General features: G+C 32.9%; 1 protein-coding gene across 6 annotated transcripts in view; it reads right to left on the bottom strand.

Moving 5' to 3' along the window:
- The window catches only part of LOC149808356 (EH domain-binding protein 1-like), a 205,686-nt gene that overhangs the window by 32,945 nt on the left and 156,538 nt on the right, over window positions 1-16,203 (bottom strand). For 5 of the 6 annotated variants that reach the window (XM_089976051.1, XM_089976077.1, XM_089976070.1 and 2 more), the window contains one exon: window positions 2,407-2,521. In XM_089976051.1, coding sequence (XP_089832177.1) covers window positions 2,407-2,521 — 115 coding nt within the window. Of the gene's footprint in view, window positions 1-2,402; window positions 2,522-16,203 lie in introns of those variants that run through there. The other variant, XM_089976083.1, reaches the window with a different exon arrangement.

Below are 16,203 nucleotides of genomic sequence, written 5' to 3'. Positions count from 1 at the left end.
TTAACTGAAATAAATATATATTAAATCAGATACAAGTAAATCAAATATACATGGCAACACAAAACTTATGTACAAAATGAAGCTATGCGATAATGCTGCCAAATCTGTGAAATTCTGTTGAGCAGCTGTTGAAATGTTTTGAAGATGCATTCATTTTATGGTTTCTGAGAAGTCAGTTTATCTGTCTGTAGTAGCATCAGTCATATTTGATGGCAGACTGGTATCATCTAAACGTACATTAAAGTCATTCATAAAAGGATGTTTTCTGCCAAGTTTGGCTAAAACTGGGCCAGTAATTTGGGAGAAAATGTAAAAAGTACAAAATGCTGATGTATGTATGATAGATGATGCACAATGGATGTTGGTCTATGCCATAAGCTTATTTGTACCAAATGGCCTGGTGAGGTAATGGCAAGACATGAGCCTCTATGTGAAGCCCCACTAGCAAAGCATTACAATATTTAAATATTTTAACCTAAACCATAACAAACTGTTGATCCTGCCAACACCAAAATGTGACTTCTATGTCTTGCTTCCCAGTTATATGGGCTCAACAAAGTTTATGTAATGGCCTGAAAATCTTAAACAGTTCATATTAATAGATTAATTTGTCTACCAAATGTGCTAAAATATTTCTGTCAAAGATTCATTATCCAAAATAGTCCCAAAATGTGTAACCCAAAAATTTTGAAAAACTGCTGCAAAAGCTTTGAAATCAAATCAGATCATCTATTTATGACAATGATAAGTGAGCTATTGTGCTAATACAGATTCAGGACAGACATACAGATGTGCAGATGGATGCATGGACAGCAGCAAAACATCTTCTGCTATAGCAGTGGAGACATACAAGTCCTAAGGGTCCAAAGTAGTTCATCGCTGAAAAGGGCAATTGAATTTCTCATCCTAATGCTGTGTGAAGGTCTGTTTCTAATGAATGACAGAAACTAATAATTAGAGCCAAAGATTTTGTATTCCTAATCCTGAATGATAAAACAGCATTTATTCATTACTAAATATGTCTGATTTACATAAAATGACGACACTAGGAATCTGCATAGTGCTTAGTAAATTGAAGTAGGATTTTGATTTACTAGTATCTCTCAGTTCCATTGTAACAAACTGTCAAAATGTCAATGGAGTCAATATATCCCTATAATCAAAGCTGTGCTGTTTATTTAACATTGACGAGCTTCTAAAAGCCATGATGGAACTGACCCTGTGTTGGGGCAATAAAATCCCACCAGGATGCAAGGACATCCCGCTGGTGACAAAGACGGCACACCTTTCACACTGAAAATGATGAGCTTTTGACAGAATAAATCAGTCCAGTGCTTGGAGACGGTTGGTCGCTCCATGGGCTTGCTGGCTGGTTAAGAAACTGCCAGGAGTAATTTGTTATTTTATTACAGCTGATTAGGCTATATATTACAGTCTGGATAAGGGGGTGGGTAGATCTCATCAAACTCTCTGATTAATTAGCAAACTCTATTGAATCTCACCGCTCCCCTCTGTGACTCTATTAAGAGCAACTTTGTTGTGATATGAAATACCCTGTAATTTTGTACTCACACTGCAACCACCACTGGATTCTGTTTCAAGGTGCACACAAGTGTAGTCAAATCAATCATACAATGAATGGCAAGGAAGCCTGCAGTCAAACTTACCACACCAAAACCCTATTGTCAAGCTGCTGATCAATTTTCTTTTTGTACAAATTACAACTGAATACAATTTATATGCCAAAAATATTGAGAAAAGACTTACAAAAAAGTTAATTTTAAAGTTTTACTTAAAAGTAAAATGTATTTCATTTACTCAAACATCTAGTTGCATCACAACAGATCATATGTGAATTTTAGAAACCATGATGTTCCATTGCTGATCTTCAAACTAACCAGTTTCCCAATAATAATAAAAAAATACATGTCTGTAGATTCTTTACATCACTCTTGTATCAAAATTACTTTATCTTATGAGGTTTCAGATCTGGATATATTCTGTCTGCAATAAAATCTATTCTACAAGTAGAGAATACCATACATACTGTACACTTGTTTACGAGTTTTATGTGACTGCTAACAACATATAAAGCACCAGAAGTTCGGGGTCTATTTTCTTTGTTCTACTGATTATTCATAACAAACAACAAAGACCTAGACCTGCTGGCACATTATGTGATGGCAGACATGGGTCTGTACAGTTTGCTGTTGAACTGGACAGCAAGTAGATACATCATGAAGATTGTCTGCTGATAATTTGTTTATAAAATCTAAATTAATGGCCTCAGAAGAGGTAAGTATTGATCTGCTGCCAGTTCTTTTTCAAGATCAGAGTCACTGATTTAAAATAATACCTAATTAAAAAATCTTTAGAATTAATTTTTTTTTAAAAAGCAATACTTACGCTCTTTCTTGTGAGTCAAGATGCTGTACTAGTTCATCCCTCTTGTTAACAATTACAACCAGCTCTTCAAGCAATAGTTTTTCCCGCCTTTTCTGGGCCTCTGTCTTCTGCCAGTCTGAAAGAACAAGATTATCCAATATTATACATAAATTATAAAAGCTTATACATGCAATAACCATGTTAGGCAATTTGTCTTATGGCAGATATTGTAAGAAAAAGGAATTTTCCACTGAAATCTCCTACGTTTTGGAGCTGTGGTGGCTTGTGCTTATCACACCAGACTCACAAGTGAAAAGGTGCAAGTTCACATCCTACCACTGGGCCAGTCTGGATCAGCTACTGTGGTGTGTCCTTGGGTAGGACATTTTACTCCAATTGCCTCAGCACTAATAACCTACTTATGCCGAACTATATACTAAACCCTGTCTTCCTCTCTACTGCATTCTAGTAAGCATGATGCCAATCAATATAATTTAAAATTCCATTTCACAAAATTTCTTCATTAGCCACACATACATTTTTTTAAACCATTACAAAATGCATGAAGATAAACAAAATCAGGTAGAGACACCAATTGTTACCTTCATGATGGTCATCTTTTCGAAATAATGGGTAACTTTTAAGAATTATCAAGAAGACATCTCAGGACTTATTGTGTTGAAATTTTCTAATTATCAGTCATTATTTAATAATCTGAAACCTGTCACATCATGATCAAATCAAATCAAATAACTTGAATTCATCAGATACATAGAGTAGTATTTATAAGGCTGTTATACTTTCGAGTCTCCAGGCATTTAGGAGTGGCTTTACCTGGTTAAAGACAAGTTATAATAATGATCACATATAACTGAGGACATTACAATAATGGCCGAGTGGTCTAAAGCGCTCTCCCTTATGGATCACTGCCATCTCACCTCTGTCTGTGTGGGTTCGAGTCTCGGATTCGGCCAATGTAGGTATGTGAGAAAGCTTGCCAGTAGCTTCTCGAGGGTTGGTGGTTCTTTCCGGGGTTTTCCCGGGTTCTTCCTCCACCATTAATACTGGCCGCCATGTATAGCCTATCGTGTGCTGAAAAATGGCGTTAAACCCCACAACAACAACAACATTACAATAACAATAGATGATGAAACCATCTGATTTTTCCAGTTCAAATAACAAATTATAAAATTAAATTGGAAGAAAGATATAAACTTTCCTTTTTGTTCAGCCTGCCATTTATTTTTGTTACAAAGTAAAAAAAAGTAAAAGCTAACACTAAACTTTATGTAAAAAAAACCATAAAATTGACCTTAATCAAGTGTGTGGACAGAAGTATACAAAAGTGATATTATGTTGCATTTATGACAATGCAAGCTCACCAAAAAAATGACACCAGACAATGAAAAATACTTTCCTGTTTGGTTTGAGTTTTCTAGAACAGAAGATGTATGTTATTATGTGGATAAATATTTATAAAACAAATTTAAAAAATGCTGGAACTACTTGAAAAATCATCACCTCGAGGTCATAATATTCCATCCAATTCAAACACCGAACAGTCAAGCCTGATCCATCTATAGTTTATATTGATTAAAAAAACACATATATATAGAAAACTCTTACAACTATAATCTTGGAATAATAAAATACAATAAACAAAGGAAGCTTCTCAAGAAAGTCAAGTCATGGTAAGTTAGGAATGACATACATTCAGTGGAAATTGTCAAACTTTGGACAAATTTATCTTTTTGTTCAAAGTTGCAGTAATCAAGTCAAGGCAGTTTTAAAATATCAATTTTTCTAAACTAAAAAGGATAAAATATTATCTAATAGGTCAAACTGCTAAAGGTTCTGTACATATCTGCGTACAAGTAGTGTCCAACTTCAAAAAAAAACACAGACCCTGATCTGTTGTTGCATAATGCAGTGGCATATCACAGTCTATGTTGTTTGATTTACTGATTACTCGTGACAAACTGCATAGACTCAGATTTGCTTGCACATTATGCAATCGCAAGATCTGTGTCTATGCTGACTGACATGCAAGTATATAAGGTGGTATGACACAAACTTAGAGGGAATGACTGGAGTATACCAAGTCCGATGTCTTCATGCACTCATTGCTATCTTGTTCGAATCTATTGTTGAACTGAAACAGTCAAACCTGTGTGCCAAATGGGACATTAATCAACAAGTTACGATGGACCTGCCACCGCAAGAGGAAAAGAGCTCAAAAGAAACATTTCTAATGCCTAATTCCATTTTTTGCTAAGTTGTAGACAAAATAATGAACAATTACAGAAAACTGGTGAAAGCAGATTTAGTACTACAAGAGAAGCAATCCATAGAGCTTAGTGTCCGTAATCCCCTACAGCTTCAGTGCTGCTGGCATGTGCCAATAGCAGCCATGGACAAAGAAAGAGGCTAAGTACCATTTTGTTGTCTCATGCCTTAAGACCTAAAAGAGTTTTACAATCTGGATTATGGAAAGAGGGAACAATGAATGTGATCAAACAATTATGTTTACAGTGCAATAAACAATTATGGCCCAAATCTGAATGAAGTAATACTTCCTCATGGAGTGTATTATTGGCAATATTGCCCTCATATGAAAAAAAGAGCTATTATAAAATAAAGTGAAATACACATTCAGAAATACAATTCTTTCAGTCAGGCCCACACAGAAATGCCAGTAGGCACTGAATGAAAAATGTCTTACATAAATGTTCAAAAGAAAATAATGAATCAAGTTTAATTTTTACACTTTAACATAGGATGTCATGTTAAATTAATTATAAATTTTAACTAATCTATAGTCTTTATACTGGTTAAAATTACATTGTGTGAAGAAGAAAAACTAGATGGTATTCATTGCTAACAACAGAAAGGAACTACTTATGTATTCATGCTCCCTTCATGTGTGCTTTGACAATATTTATAAACCGTTAAAAATATAGTTCTGTTATTTATTACTTGAGCTCCATTATTATTTTTGACAACTATCTGTTATTACAGAACTGAACTTCATATTTTAGAGGATTTATGAAATCATAAAGCTTGAAAATTCATTACTCATTATGCACATAAGGCTTTCATTTTTCTGCAGCCATTCATGCAGCATATAATCGATTTTAAACTTCAGTACTTCACAAATCCTGTAACATGAATTTCAATCCTTAATATATTTCACTTCACTTCACTAGTGAAATATCCCAAATAAGAAATGGGTTTACAAACATCACATAATGCCTTTTAAACTCTCATGTACTTGAAACCTTGAATTTTTGTTGATTAGGGTTTAACGCCATTTTTTCAGTTCATGATAAGCTATACACTGCAGCCAGCATAACGGGTAGAGGAAGAAACTGAGAAAACCCTGGCAAGAACCACCACCTCATGGGAAGCTATTGGTAAGCTTTCTCACATACCCACATTGGCTAAGCCTGAGACTCGAACCCATGCACACAGTGAGACCACTTTGATTAGTAAAGGTGATTTAACCAAGTTTCAAAATAATGCAATCAATGGATTTCATATTGCCAAATGAAGGTGATAAATATACACTTTGGGCATAATGCTTAGCTTCTACAAAGACAATGATGCATGAAATGTGTACTTTTTCATCCTTGCAAATCATTCAGGTTTATTTTTATTCAATTCACATCTCTGGTCGTGGCAAATTATGTAATTTTTATGTTCTGCAATTGTAAAGAAAAATATGATCAAAATATTGGTCTTCATCCCAGTGTGCACAACTGTATCAATGATTTAAATGAAGACGAAAACCAGAGGTACACTTCAAAAATAAGTTACTATGACTTAATTTTATAACTATAAAACTGCCCAATGTCAAGCAATGTGAAACAGAAATGTTACGTTTACAAGTATCTGAAATTCTAAATTGAAATGAAAAACTAAAGGAATGTTGTTTGTAGTTCTCTATATTAGCATGAAGCATCAGAAGACATTTTACTCAGTCTAAAAGAAACACATGAATCTCTGAGATCCAAACAGACAAATAAATCTAACCAAGTCCTTTATTGCACTCAGTAAGCTAATATTGAAGAAAATAACAAAAACACTGCACAGTTAGTCTTAAAAAATGTTATTACATGTAGAAGCAAATAGCAAATAAAGAATTATGATCACACAAAACCAACTAAGAAATTGATGGAACAAAACTGAATATTGAAAATACTTTTTCCTTTTACAGTAGAACCCGTCTTGAAAGACAACCCCTTCTACCAAAAAAGTATGATCTCTCAAGACAGGTGGTCTCTCATAGCAGGTCATAAGATTATATAATCAATAAATCTATGCATTGAGAATAAGGTCATTCAAGACAGGTGGTCTCACATAACAGTAGTCTTTCAAGACAGGTTTTACTGTATCAACAAACGGCATCTTTGGTTTTCTTTCATGCCCCCAAAACACGTGACCATTTTATAGCCTAAACACATAAAATTTCCCCGTTACTAATAGGCAAGGCCTGCTGAGTAGAAGAAGCGACTGTACATTTATAACTGTAATCTGATTACTCCTAATACTTGTGCAAGAAATAATAGAAAAATGGTTTAGATTCAGTGTGGAAATATGGATTTCTGACTTAAGAAATCAATATTTTGCTATGTACATATGTGAAATAAGTGTACTGTTAAATGCTTACTGTATGTTAGTAACTTTCTTTTCATTATTTTCCACTTGTATCTATGAATTTTCCACAAAGCTCCTATTTCTTTTCACCCAACTAGCAATGTGCATATTATTATGAAATTTTATATATGTACTAAGCATATTAATAATTTCTAACAAACTTCTGAAATAACCTTATTGAAGAAAGATAAAAATGTTGTTGTTGTTGTTGTTGTTGTTGTGGGGTTTAACGCCATTTTTCAGCACGATGGGCTATACATGGCGGCCAGTATTAATGGTGGAGGAAGAACCCGGAAAACCCCGGAAAGAACCACCGACCCACGAGAAGCTACTGGCAAGCTTTCTCACATGCCCACATTGGCTAAGATAAAAATGAGATATGATACTAAAACAGAAATATAAAATAGCAACAAATATCAAGAATCAGTGATTAATCCGATGTCCAATCTTATATGTGGTACAATAATTTCATTTTTTTCCATTGTTAATGCCATACCATATTGTTACGTGTTTAGGCTCTCATTAACACTAACAAGAAAAAAGTGAAGACAACAAGCTTTGTAAAATTTAACAAATAATTTATTTCCCTAGAAAAGTAAGAAAAAAATGGGGAAAAGAACTTACGGTTTTAAGAATCAAATCCAAAAATAATTAAAGAATTAAAAATGAGAAGTCCTAGTAATAAAATGTTCTAATGAATTTGAGTTCGAGTCCCGACGAAAATCTAAAATGGAAGGCAATGATGTATACTGTAGTCAGTATAGTACTGAAGTGTCAACAGTTCTTGGTTGAATCACAGAAAATAATATTCTGGTGTTTGAATTCCGAATAAAATTTCAATAAACGTCTTTGTCCATGAATTCTGTATGAGCTCTTAAATATTCACAGGCAAAAGAATTAATAATTCCATAAAATAGAACTTCAACACAAACTGGTCACAGCAAAACACCTTTAAGTGTTAATGGTTTATAGCCCAACTGACTAAATTTTCTATAAAAAAGAGTTATATACTAATTTAAGACGCAAAACAGATTCCCATATGAGGGTCACATGATCATTTTTATAGAACCACCTGAATGCTTTTTACATGCCTAACATCACATACTCCCAGTATGGCCTCAACTAAAACCAATGAATTTATTCAGAAAAAATAAAAACAAAAGTTGATTACTTCAACTCACTGATTTCTGAATCAAGGTCAGAAACTAGGTCAACATTAAATACAAAGTTTCTATTATTAGGTGTTTACAAAAAAAAAAAAAAAAACAGGTCAAGCTAATGTCAAATCCAGTAAATAAAATTACATTACAATAAATTCCAATCTGCTTTCACATAATGTGCCTGTGGATCTGGATCTATGTTGTTAGTTCTACTGATTACTTCAAACAACCTGCACAGACCCAGATCTGCCTGTGCATTATGTGATGGCAGATCTGAGTCTGTGCAGTTTGCAGTTGGATTTTACATATAAATGAGTATATATGATACTTTCCCTGTTCCAGAAATGTGTTACTGCATGTGTCACCCAAAAATTGGTACAATTTTCTATGTGATTTGGTTCAAAACATTCAAGGCAACTACATCTTATGTACTCCATTAACTAAGGTTAAAACAAAGAATTTTATAATTTAGAAATGTAATACTATATTAACATTAAAACTGCTTCATATATTGAGAAAATCAGCAGAACCAATCATAGTTAATACAGTGATCCAGTCTGTTTCATTACCTGCATCAGTGTGGTAAATAAAATGCAAATGACATCCTATATTTGAATATTTCTATTGATTTAACAATAATAAGGTGACAGGTACTATATTTTTTATTGTCCTTGTACTTGGCAGGTTTTTTTTGGTGTCAATGAAACTTATTGTTGCAAATGTTACATTTTGAATGGTTAGAAACTTGAAGGTAACTTATATCTTACTTTCTATTTTACGCTTGATTCAGCATTTTGTTAAATGTCACAAATGATTGCATAAATATTTTGACAATATGACTGATTATTCCATCAACTTCAATCTACAACACAAAGATGATTTATTTTAAAAGCAGCATAGCGTGAGCAAAACTAGAAAAAGAACATGTATTAAACATCCTTCATAATGCCTATCTGATGGGTTTTAAATTCCACTCACCAACCACAAATTTTCTGAACACTAATCACAGATAGCTTCAAATGCCATAGATGTCACAGTATGACGCATTTTAAGGGTAAAATTTTGTCGAACTGGGGACATAACTCCTTTACATTTGGCCTGAAAATTATAAAAATCAGAGATGACCTAGGTTTTCATAGTGTAAAGCCTTGTGCCAAATTTCTTTGAATCCATTATGTCTTTCAGAAGTTACTGAGTGGAATGAAATTTGATGTTCTTCAGACGTTTTTGAACAAATACAAAATTTAAGGAAAAAGGACAAAGTAAAACAAGGGCCATAGCTCCATCAAATGTTGCCAAATTGAGGGGAAAATTGAAATTGACCATGGTCTTTGTAATCTAAACCCACATACCAAATATGATTCATTCCATTAAGTCGTTCAAGAGTTACTGTGCAGAAACAGAATTGAAGGTCAAAATTTTAAGTCAAATTGAATGTGTAACTCTATAATATTTAATTGGAAAGATGGTGAAAATCAAACTGGACTTGGGTCCTCCTGATGTAAAGCTGCATAACAAATCTGATTAAATCCCTTAAGTTTTTTGAAATTTATTTTACAATGAAACTGAAGGGCTGAATTCACAATGTGGGTCATAACTCTGAAAAATGTGCCTAAAAACTGTCAAAACTGAACTTAAAAGACCTGCACCAAAGCTATTTGACATCATTTAGTAAACCAAAAGATACTAAAGGAAACATTTAATGTTTTGTGATGGATGGATGCATGTGTTTGTCTCTTTGTGTGTCTGTAGATTTGGATTTTTAATGTATCTTTAACAATTCTTTAGTCACATCGCTACGATGTCTGCAGTGTGGCAGTTTACAGTGATGATTAGCAATGGGGCATTATGCCACAGACAATCACATTATCCTGACACCAGGCTGACCAGTCCTAGAACTAACCTCTTAATGCTGAGCGCCAAGTGAGGCAGCTGCTAGTGCCATTTTATTAAAGTCTTTGGTATGACTTGGCCAGGGTTTGAACCTGTGAGTTCCTGCATCCGAGGCATTAGATGCTTCTCTATAGATATAGGAGAAACAAAAAAATTTTGAACCAGTCAGGTATCTTAAATGTGATGCTAACTATTCTGCATTTCATACAAATTTTGTAAGTCTTCTAAGCAAAAATAAAATGCTTCCCCATCCCCTGCCTCTGAGTTCCATGTACCAGTTCCTGTTAATGAATAAATATGGTAACAAAGAAACCCTTGTAGGGCTGTACCACATTTGATAGATTGCCCTAGTCTGGCCCCCAATTACATCTACTGGAACTTCTGAGGCTGCCCTTCTAGCTTGCCTGTCCTCTTTATCAAGATTAAAATCATCTCTAATGAACTGAAGATGTAAGTCCTGTCAAGATTTTAACTCATCAGAAGATTACGCCAACCATGAAACAGCATCCTTTACAAGGTAGAAAGTTATTTTCTGGCTAGATATGTGCTAATTTTATTTAGATACACATCTGCAGGTGATGACAATGATGACTATAGTCATAAATATGAAGATAGATAAGATGATGATGAGAATGGTGATGATGATACATGATACATATCTACCAGCAATTTAACAAGGCTCTACAATACCTGAACCATTGCATTTTGAACAATCAGTTACGAATTAAAGGATGAAATTCTACATTTTAGTGCATGTTTTAAAGTTTTGTGACATTTTTTAAGTTCTTCAAAATACATGACATACTTTTAAAAACTGAAAATATGGAAAAGGACATTTCTCCTACACACAATATTCCTATTTACTATTTTCATCTTAGTGTATGTACCATATATACTCATTTATTGGTCAAGTACAACTGCAAACATCATAGATCCTGATCTGCTGTAGGATAATACACCTGCAGATCAGGGTCAATGTTACTTGTTCACCTGATTACTCTTACAAAGCTACACAGATCCAGATCTGCCAGTGCATTATGTGATGGCACATCTGAGTTTGGGCAGTTTGACTTATAAGTGGTTATAAATGGTACTGTAACTTTCAGACATGGGCATAAGGTAATAATGCTCTTATTTCATTAGTTATCAAACTGACTTAGGAGGCAGAGCTGACAAATGGCTGATCTCTTCCTCAATTTGGGAGACTGGAAATTAATTGATACATGAAGATAAAGAATTTACTTTCCATGTTCATGGGATCCATATTGGCAATATGTCCAGCATGACATAGTACTCACAAAGAGGATTAGAAATCAATGTCAGTTCAACAAGAAATGATTTGCTAAAATCCAGCTGATGAAAAATGTTTTTTTTAAACATTATCTGTGTGTCTAAAGGAGACTACAAATAAAACGATGAAATAAATAATTTTCCATGGTTTTCATAATATCTTTGTATAGAACTTTGATATTTTAGTAATCATTATACAGAAAAGTAATCAAACATATATGTACTATGTACTGTCATGGTTAAACACTACTCCCAAAGTTCATATAAATAAAATCAAGTGTCTCTTCAATGTATAACATATCAATGAAGTGCAGGTTACTACTAGGTCTAGTAAATTCATAAAGCAGGTTGCTAGCATATGATTTTTCTTCCCAACTCAAATTAACTTCTTCAACCTTCATAAAACATGGATTTTGTACTAAAATTTTGAACCCCAAACTGTCCATACCCACTAAAGTGTATAGTATACTGTAGCATAGTATAGTATAGTGTAGTGTAGTGTAGTGTAGTGTTGTGTAGTGAAGTGTGGCATGGCATGTCATGGTGTGGTGTATAGCATGGTATATAATAACATTTATATAGTGCTGCCAAAACATATTTGCCAATGCCCATAATGTGAGAAATATGCCTAAATTTTAGCACTGCAGATATAATGCCAAGTACAGTGTTTTGTTATTCAACTGAATGTTAAATTAGTGTGTCAATTATTGTACACCTCTTTCAATATAAATTAATGCTTGAATACGTCTTTCTTTTAAAGATCTAAAATAAAAACTGAATTAATGAAAAATGGCACAATGAGAAGTAATTTTTATTTTTGACATCACACAAACTTCATTTAATAGATCAATATGATATATATATAATTAGGGTCTACTAATGCTTGAAAAGAATGACACTGCTTTCATTTCTTTTTGGTCCATACAATTTTGTATTCTTTCATGCAATAAGCACCAGGTTATTTAGTTCCTTCTTTTCTTTGTTGAAATTATTGCATTTTAGTTGGATTAGAAAACATTTTAACATCCTCAAGTTAAATATTATTTTACATGCTGGAAGAACACTGATCCATAAAATTATTATTTTCATATAAAATACTTGGCTTTTCTTTCATGAATAAAGTGTACATATCTAAATATAATCATATGTAGCATCTTGTACATCAATATTTTTATTTATCATTTAAAACAATTCATGAGGAAACTTGGAATAGAGTTTTATGTTGATCATCAAGGCAGATATCTAAAAAGTCATAAGACTGGTAAGAAGTGTTATGCAGACTACTTAGGTATAAATATTACTGTTCTTAGACATTTTCATAACAGTAATGCAGATAAAATGTGACAGTAGCAACTTCAGAATTTTAAAGGAAACATGTCTGCAATTTGTAAGAGGAATATACCATTTTCCAATATGCTAATGTACAGGTAAAGTTTACAAAAATGCAAATGACCAGAAAAAAAGAACTATGGAGCACAAAATAAAGTAAGAATACAAATGCAAATACTAAAAAAAGAAAAAGAAAACACCAAACCAAATTGTGTTCATTATGTGCTAAATCCAGGGCATAAAAATCATGGACATATGGAGCCTTCTTGTTCATGGCATGTTAAGTCAATATCCAGAAATGGGAAGAAACCAGAGTACACAATGAAAAAGTTTCCGACGAGCTGAAGTGACAGTATAAAGATGGAGAACAATTAATTCTCTATGGTCGAGATCAACTTGTACACACAGCCATTTCACTGTCACACAGTCGCTGGGGTTATTTGGATCATTGTTTTCCTTTTGTGACCACAAATAACACATTAAAGACAGTTCCATTTCCTGTACTGAAGAAATGGGTCCATTTGGTGAGGGGAAAGTGAAGAGCAGACACTGACAGACAATGCTGGGGCCATATGCCACAGGTTAATATACATTTTACAAAAGAAATATCAATTCATAAATGGACTGGGATTAAATTTCTGCTCTCCTATTCCCCTTTTTGACAAACAACTGGTAATTTCTGCAATTTGTCAAATGCATTGCTGAAAGTTGCCAAGTGTGACTTGATCCAACACATTAGTCTAAAATGATAATACTAAAGCCATTAATCTGTTTGAAGATGTGTATTAATGCTTCTTGGTTGTTTGAAGATGTTTATTATGTACATAAAAGATCCTACAGTGTTAGGTTTTTACCCCAAAAATATTATAATCCTTCACAATTGCAGGTGCTGATTAGAAGAGAGAGTCCATGACATTCTTTACATATGGAGCTTTTTTGTCATCTATATAGACTTTGGGCAAATTTTTGTTTCTGGGTAAAATCTTGTTGCTTAAGCAATCAAGTCAGATTAAGAAATCACAATATTTTCCTCCTTTCTAACACTTATTTTTTATATTGATACTGAAATCTTAAATATTTTGAAGGGAAAAAAAGACAAGCCTGAAATTACTGTGTAAATTCATTTATTTACACATTTAAATTATGCTGTGAAGTAAACATTTTTTCAATATTTTCTTTATGTTCTTAACCTTTATTTACATTTTAAATTTTTTATAGTAATATAAGAAACGCCTGAAAAATCATACAAGTAAATAAACTGATTTTCACATTTAAATATAATCACCTTCATTATTCCACATAAGATTTATTTCCTTAACATAAGTGTAGTTAAAAAATGTTTTTAAAACTGAAAATATATGTGAATGGCATCAAACTGTGTACCAATCAATAATTTACATGACTGGTATTAAAATAAGTATACCTGAAGGTGTACATATATGCACACATACATGCACAGACAGGTGCAGAGCCTATTTTTCTTATAGAAAATACCAAATAAATTAGCCTCAATTTCCATGCATGAATAAAATCATGATCAAAATTGGTAAATGAAACCTTGATAATATATTGCTTGTTTTACTGTTGAAAATGGTGGTTAGAGTGGGAAATTTTTGAGTAAACATCAAGAAATTTGCAACTTTTAATAAGATATCATATACTGTATTAAATTTTCTTTTAAAATTTCTCATGATGCTGTAAATAATAATCTACAATGAATACTGATCAATGAAAATGATGGTAATGCCTAAAGCGGTGACAATTTAAAATATAAATATCAATTAAATAAGTTTTGTTAAGCGAAATCCATAGTTAAATTTTGTAGTGATATGCATGAATACATCTGTATAATGACATGTGGTTTGCAGAAGTGTTTGCTGCATTGTTACAGTCAATTAAAAGTAGTCCTTGTTTGTAGTATTACATTAATTAAATATATTTCGTATCAAATCAAGTAAAGCAGGCATAATAAAAAAGACATACCAATCCTATATACATAAAAGCTAGCGGTCATGGTTGTGTGCCAAGTCAGCTCATTTCAATTGATCAATCAAACACAGCACTGTAAAGTAGCAGTCTTAAAGTATAAACCATTAACTATTGGTTTATCCTACTAATTTGGAAATGGGAGCAAGGATAGCAAGTGGTATGGTGAAAGGTGCACTCTGTGCATGGAAAGTTTAGTTTCACAATATGGTTGATTAGGGGGGACAGCATATCCAAAGTTTGTAGTAAATTAAAATTCCTGATATGGTTCTCAAGGGTTTAATAAGAATGAGCTGAAATTTTACATTAAAACTAAAAGCATAAGTTCCGATCCTGTTCTTAAAAAAATTCTAATTTTATAAGAAAGGAATCTATTTTGCTCTGAATCAACAATAACTTCAGAATGTATCAATATTCACATGCATAAAGAACTGACATAATATGCAGCGCATTCACTGGTACACATGTAATGTGCACTGAAACCTCTTGGAGTACTGTTTTAATGGTTTTTCAAAAAAGGGTTATTTTCAAAAGAAAAGTAATTTTAAAGAAGTAAACAATTTTATTGGGAAAAAAGTAATTTGCTGACATTTATTCTCAACATGATACTAAAATAAGTATTCAACCATTCAGGTACCACAACTCACCCACTCTCTCTTTTCATTGTCATTGAATGTACATGCTAATTTGAATCTTTTTCTGGATTTTTCAGAGGTAACTTGGCAACTCTTGTCCTCATCTAAGTTTTAGTCTATGTTTTTGGACCGAACTGTGAATACATTCTCAAGAGAAAGGCATGCTATGTCAAGAGAAAGGCATGCTATGTCAAGAGAAAGGCCTGTTATGTCAAGAGAAAGGCATGCTATGTCAAGAGAAAGGCCTGTTATGTCAAGAGAAAGGCATGCTATGTCAAGAGAAAGGCATGTTATGTCAAGAGAAAGGCATGCTATGTCAAGAGAAAGGCATGTTATGTCAAGAGAAAGGCATGCTATGTCAAGAGAAAGGCATGCTATGTCAAGAGAAAGGCATGCTATGTCAAGAGAAAGGTTTATGTTTGTGCATAAAGTAGATTTTTATGTGATAGATTTAGTTACTAAATGTAGAAAAACTTTGAGAATAACTAATTTTTACACATTTTGTAGCTGGCTATATAGTGACCATGAAATCTGTAAGGTTTTATCTACTGAAAAATATAATTTTCTAAGTATTTCTCTTTTACTTAAAATTATAAAAAATGCATTATGCATGAAATGACATTTTAAAAACAGATATGGAATTTCAGATTTTGCAAACTAATGTTCTCATTTGAAAATTCCAGTGAAAACTCTTAAAACTAAAACCCTGAGGATCAAAATAGATATTCTGTTTTGAGGTGTTTTCGTCTTACTAAGGTTAACACATTTCACTTAAGAGATGTCATCAGATGTCCTCTTGCATACAATGAAACATTAAGTTATTTTGACAAAACATTCAATGGTCAGTCAAATATTAAAATAAATATCTA

The sequence above is a fragment of the Sinohyriopsis cumingii genome, chromosome 1 (genome assembly GCF_028554795.1).
Source record: "Sinohyriopsis cumingii isolate HCF-2022 chromosome 1, ASM2855479v2, whole genome shotgun sequence".
In the NCBI taxonomy this organism is placed as follows: Eukaryota; Metazoa; Mollusca; class Bivalvia; order Unionida; family Unionidae; genus Sinohyriopsis; species Sinohyriopsis cumingii.
The sequence above is the reverse complement of the archived record's forward strand: the minus strand, read 5'-3'. Positions and strand labels throughout refer to the sequence as shown.